At 37.4% G+C, this 911-nt stretch overlaps 1 protein-coding gene across 1 annotated transcript; it reads left to right on the top strand.

Moving 5' to 3' along the window:
* Nucleotides 1-90: 90 nt before the first annotated feature.
* LOC108629302 (inaD-like protein) lies at nt 91-819 on the top strand. The gene is made up of 3 exons (XM_018031898.2): nt 91-269; nt 356-493; nt 615-819. The coding sequence occupies exons 1-3, from the start codon at nt 198-200 to the stop codon at nt 780-782; spliced, it is 378 nt and encodes a 125-aa protein (XP_017887387.2). The 5' UTR covers nt 91-197; the 3' UTR covers nt 783-819.
* The last annotated feature ends 92 nt before the right edge of the window (nt 820-911 follow it).

Raw genomic sequence — 911 nt, 5'->3', positions numbered from 1 at the left:
ATATAGGTATATACTAAGTTTCAGTCTTTCTAGTGTTAAAGCATTAATAATTAATAATAAATTCAATATTTTTAGCTATAGTCTAGGTTATTAATTGCCGAAATTCTTTTTAGAACGGAGTGTTCATAGTCGAAGTGTTTCCGGACGGAGCAGCTCACAAGGACGGCCGGTTGCAAATCGGTGATCAAATTCTGGAAATGTGTGGTCAGCCCTTCAAGGATGTAACATACGAAGAAGCGCGTTCTACTGTACTGAAAGTCTCAGGAACTGTACGTACCTCACAAATTGAGAATCTCATAAAAAGTAATAAAAATGTTTCCTATTCACGAATCATTTCTCTTTGTATGATTCGCAGATCACTATGAAAGTGCATAGACCTGCGACGAAAGGAGAAGAAGATATTGAAGTTGAGTTGCAAAAGAAATCTGGCAAGGGTGCTGGTTTATGTTTGACGGGATACAAGGGCGGCAAAGGAGCATACGTTTCAGATTTGGTACGAAGCAGATCATTAATTTTAGCAATCTCATCATTAAAATTCATAGTTTATATATTACAGTATAAACGTTTATAGAGAAATCGTGTCTGCAATGACTTATTCCTGTTACTCTGTTTAGTTACCTGGTGGCAGTGCTTTGGAGAGTGGGAAGATATGCAAGGGTGACAGAGTGGTGGCTGTCGGTGGTCAGGACGTCCGCGAGGCTCCAGTGGAAGATATCGCGGTCCACGTAAAAGTTTCGAATCCGGTACAATTAAAATTGGCAAGGTTCAAATCTAATAAGTGACAGGTAAATGATTTGACGAGCTAATCGTATTCTCTAATAAACCTAAACACTTTTAATCCATAAAATCTATTTCTAGATTAACACTATTTCTATCAGTATTGAAAGACACCTTCTGAAATTGTTTAAAAT

The sequence above is a fragment of the Ceratina calcarata genome, unplaced genomic scaffold (assembly GCF_001652005.2).
Source record: "Ceratina calcarata isolate Rehan_Ccalc_2016 unplaced genomic scaffold, ASM165200v1 scaffold5605, whole genome shotgun sequence".
Lineage (NCBI taxonomy): Eukaryota > Metazoa > Arthropoda > Insecta > Hymenoptera > Apidae > Ceratina > Ceratina calcarata.
The sequence above is the reverse complement of the archived record's forward strand: the minus strand, read 5'-3'. Positions and strand labels throughout refer to the sequence as shown.